At 36.2% G+C, this 3,994-nt stretch overlaps 1 protein-coding gene across 1 annotated transcript; it reads left to right on the top strand.

Annotated features, from left to right (window-relative positions):
* The first annotated feature begins 229 nt into the window (after window positions 1-229).
* Window positions 230-3,742, top strand: LOC134264980 (heat shock 70 kDa protein 12A-like). Its single transcript, XM_062747227.1, has 5 exons — window positions 230-498; window positions 616-1,051; window positions 1,926-2,153; window positions 2,266-2,434; window positions 2,566-3,742. The coding sequence occupies exons 1-5, from the start codon at window positions 452-454 to the stop codon at window positions 3,624-3,626; spliced, it is 1,941 nt and encodes a 646-aa protein (XP_062603211.1). The 5' UTR covers window positions 230-451; the 3' UTR covers window positions 3,627-3,742.
* The last annotated feature ends 252 nt before the right edge of the window (window positions 3,743-3,994 follow it).

The raw sequence follows: 3,994 nt of genomic DNA, 5'->3' as shown, positions 1-3,994 counted from the left end.
GTCTCTGAAGCCAAAAATATCGAATAATTATTCTATCATTTGGTATGATACGAACTATGGATAAGCGCTAAACTTTCACCATATTCGTTTTTCATTCTTATATTATATTATGACATATCTTAATTATTGTATGTAATTGACAATAAATGAAAGGAAACAAAGTTTCCAAAGACCTTACACTGACATTTGGACTTTTCCATAAGTCAATTACATTGAAATAAAAAGTAGATAGTGTTTTCATCGAATATAACATTTATTGTCTCTACGTAGATTCTACTCTTTTTTTCTATTCACAGAGTTAAGATATGATATCTGAAAATAAAATGTTTCGTTGAGTCATCAAGCAAGGGGCGTAATGGAAACTTTTATTTCAGGTGACATACATATTTTACACAGGTAAATAATAAAGAACTACTTTCGGTTTAGTATACTTATTTACGCTGTTAAGGTAATGGGTAACAAACCCATAAAACAGCGATGGACAGAAACCAAAAAGAGGTTAGTATATTTATCGAATCGTTTAAACATTAATAAAAAATCTACATAATAATTATCTTGCATCTGATATGCATGACACGACTTATTTTTTGTAAAAAATGCACATTTTTCCCACAGACTAAATACCACGCGTCCTCGATCTACACAATCCACCAATTACGAAAACACACCTGTAAATCCAAAACCAGGTGACGAGGGGGAATATACCACGTTGGCACCTGGGGGTACCTACGAAGAAATTCGAAACTTGAGGGTCAGGCACGAGTTATTCGTAGTGGCTTTAGATATCGGCACCTCGTCTTCGGGCTACGCGATTTCGGTTTACGACGAATACAAACGAGACCCTCTACAAATCAGTACCTTCAGTTGGAGATCCAGGACGGATGGCTTCCAGCACTTCAAGACTTTGTCTGCTGTTCTGTTGAATCCGGACGGAGAGCTTCACAGTATTGGTTACGATGCTGAGTATCATTATATCAATTTCTTGTCAGAGGACGAACGCCAGGAATGGTTCTACTTCCAACACTTCAAAATGAGGCTGTATGATCAGAAGGTATCCAATTCCAATGTCTTGGAAATATATCTCAGTTAAATACTTTTAAACTCCATCCTCATAACATCAGGGGTTCTAAATCTAAAGAATGGACTCCGGACCCCTTTATAAGGGTGTAATGTCAAAATGCCTTGCATTCATCTTTTCCTTTATAAAATTTGAATACTTTGTGCAATTATAAACTAAAACATAAGACAAACCGTATAAATGAGACAATAATACATAAAAGGATAGATATATAACAATATACGGTTATAATATGCATAATAAGATGATGTTGAAAAGAAGTAGAGTGTAGAAAAAACAGACTGATTTGATACGTATGCAAATTGTTGTTTGTTTAATATAAGAGTATTTACATTTCTGTGGCTTTTAAAATCATACCACGATCAATAATAGAATACAAAGGTTAAAAAAGAACTACCTGTATGTCTTCGCATATTTGCCCTTCAAAGTGTCCTTTATATTAAACAATATCAGTTATGCAGTATAAGAGTAAGATTCGAGAGTATTATACGTAAATTAGTTGAATCTGATTTCCCCATGCAAGAAACATTTTAAAAATCATTGATTAAATCACTGTAACTACCCATGGTACCCATGAAGATAAATATATGTATATTTTATTGTAATGCTTATGGGATGTACGTCCCACGGAATATAGAACTAAACTATAGATAAGTTAACAGGGGTATGGGCTTTGTCATGTTGTAAATTTTGTATTTACTGCCACCCGGTAAATATAAAATTTACAACATGAAAGCTTGGTGAACCCACCAGCATTCTTCATGCAACTTGGTGCAGATGTAGTCTCATATCAAAAGGGTTTAATGAGCTTTGATTACTGTTTGATGTTTTCTTACATATTATACAGATTTCTAGAGATCTTGTTCTACACGATGTGAAAGGAAAGCCGCAAAAAGCGTTGAAGATATTTTCTTCCATCATCAAAGGCTTAAAGGACGATTTTACAACAAGATTGAAGGAAAGAATAAGTAATTTTGGAGGAGACTCTATTGACGAAGACATCCATTGGGTGATCACTGTTCCTGCAATATGGGACGAAAAAGCCAAACAATTTATGAGAGTTGCAGCACAAAAGGTCAGTCATAAAAATGTATAAAGCACCCATCTATATCCAGATTTATATTATTCACAGGTTGTTGATTTTGATTGAAGCTGAAGAAATTAGGAAAATAATGAAATATTTTCAGGCTGGAATTTTAAACGATAAGCTGTCAATTGCATTGGAACCGGAAGCAGCAGCTCTCTATTGCCGTTACCTTCCGGTTGAGAGACTCACCAGACCGGAAGACTTGGACGGAAAATCCAAACTAAAGACATTCTCCCCCGGTGCAAAGTATCTTATTGTTGATCTAGGAGGTATGTTATGAGATTGAATGGTTAAAACTTTCAATGAAATTAAAATTGAAAAGTACATGCACAGTTTCTTCCTTGTCATAGACTTTGCTACTTTAAAAGTGTAATCTTCAGTTGATATTTTTTTGTGCTAGGTGGAACGGTGGACATTACAGCACACGAGATTTTACCTAACGGGGCTCTACAGGAAGTCATGGCGGCCTCTGGTGGCAACTGGGGTTCCTTGGCAATCAATGAAGAATTCGTGAAGTATTTAGAGAATCTGACTGTACCCGGAATTACGGAGATCATTAGGCGAGAGCATCCCGATGATTTACTCTCGTTCATGTCTGCTTTTGAGAACAAGAAAAGAGTTTTCTCAAAAGAAGATGAACGGGTAATTCTTCAGGTTCCTCAATCCTTTCGCGATATAATGAGTGAAAAACTTGGCAAGTCGCCAGAAAGTCATGTAGAAGAAATTAATAAAACACAGGAAGTGAAATTTCAGCGGGATAAAATGTATATTTACAACGAAGCTTTCACCAATTTACTGAAAGGAACAATTGAGAAAATTATTTTACATGTACTTGCAATATTAGAATCACATCATCTTCATGTGGAAAGTATAGTTCTAGTTGGTGGGTTTGCAGAAAGCGATCTTTTGAAATCGACGTTCAGAACGTCATTTCCGGATACTAGAATAATAGTACCGGAAGACCCTGTTCTTGCAGTGCTTAAAGGTGCCGTTTTATTCGGAAGAAATCCTCAAGTTCTGCAGGCGCGTGTCTGCCGTTACACATACGGTGTTTGCACAACAGTTGATTTTGACGAAACACGTTTTCCTCCAGACAAAAAGATTGTTTTGGGTGGTAACGCGCTTGCAAAAGACATTTTTAACATTCATATTCGAGCGAATGAGACTGTTCACGTTGGACAGCGGGGTACTCCGAAGAGGTACTTCTTAAACAGAGCCGACCAAGAACAATTAGATCTTGAAATTTTTGCCACGAAGAATAGCAATCCTAAGTATGTTACTGAGGAAGGGGTTGTTTCTTTGGGTTTGCTAGTCATCATGGTTCCAAAGGCTCAAACACAGTGCAACGACAAAAGACATTTTCTCGTGAGTTTCCTACTGGATGGAACGGAAATGGAGGTTGAAGCCGTTGATTCTGTGACAAATGAAACAACTGGGGTTAAGTTTGATTTCATTGGTTGAAAATTGTTACCTGCCAGGGTATTATATTTTATCTGTCCAATGTCCATGAATGTCACATAATACTCCTGTTTTTTTGCTTGTACAAATAAAGTGCCATATTTATAGCTTGATATTTTTAAAAGCAAATATTGGATATTTTGTATGAAGGAGAGAGCATCGTCAGTCAACCAGTCACAGCCGCCATGTGCTCCATGTCATGATCGGGTATACGTTAAAATGCAGACAATTCAGTGTATAAAGGACTGGAAATTAGTATAAAAAAATGTCAGTCGGCATTTGATTCAACTATAGGCTGTTTTTGCTGAAAAGTTCATTGTATCGTTCCAAAAACTTACAAAATGATGACGTAAAAAGGAAATGGAGGATAT

The sequence above is a fragment of the Saccostrea cucullata genome, unplaced genomic scaffold (genome assembly GCF_032062105.1).
Source record: "Saccostrea cucullata isolate Sc308-1 unplaced genomic scaffold, CSIRO_AGI_Scuc_v1 ctg324, whole genome shotgun sequence".
NCBI classification, from domain to species: domain Eukaryota; kingdom Metazoa; phylum Mollusca; class Bivalvia; order Ostreida; family Ostreidae; genus Saccostrea; species Saccostrea cuccullata.
Note: the sequence above shows the minus strand (reverse complement) of the source record. Positions and strands in the feature narration are given on the sequence as shown.

Coding starts and splice junctions, on each gene's coding strand:
- LOC134264980 (XM_062747227.1), top strand. CDS start 452: ATGGGTAACAAACCCATAAAACAGCGATGGACAGAAACCAAAAAGAG. Junction 1,052..1,925: donor TGAGGCTGTATGATCAGAAG/GTATCCAATTCC, acceptor CATATTATACAG/ATTTCTAGAGATCTTGTTCT. Junction 2,154..2,265: donor TGAGAGTTGCAGCACAAAAG/GTCAGTCATAAA, acceptor AAATATTTTCAG/GCTGGAATTTTAAACGATAA.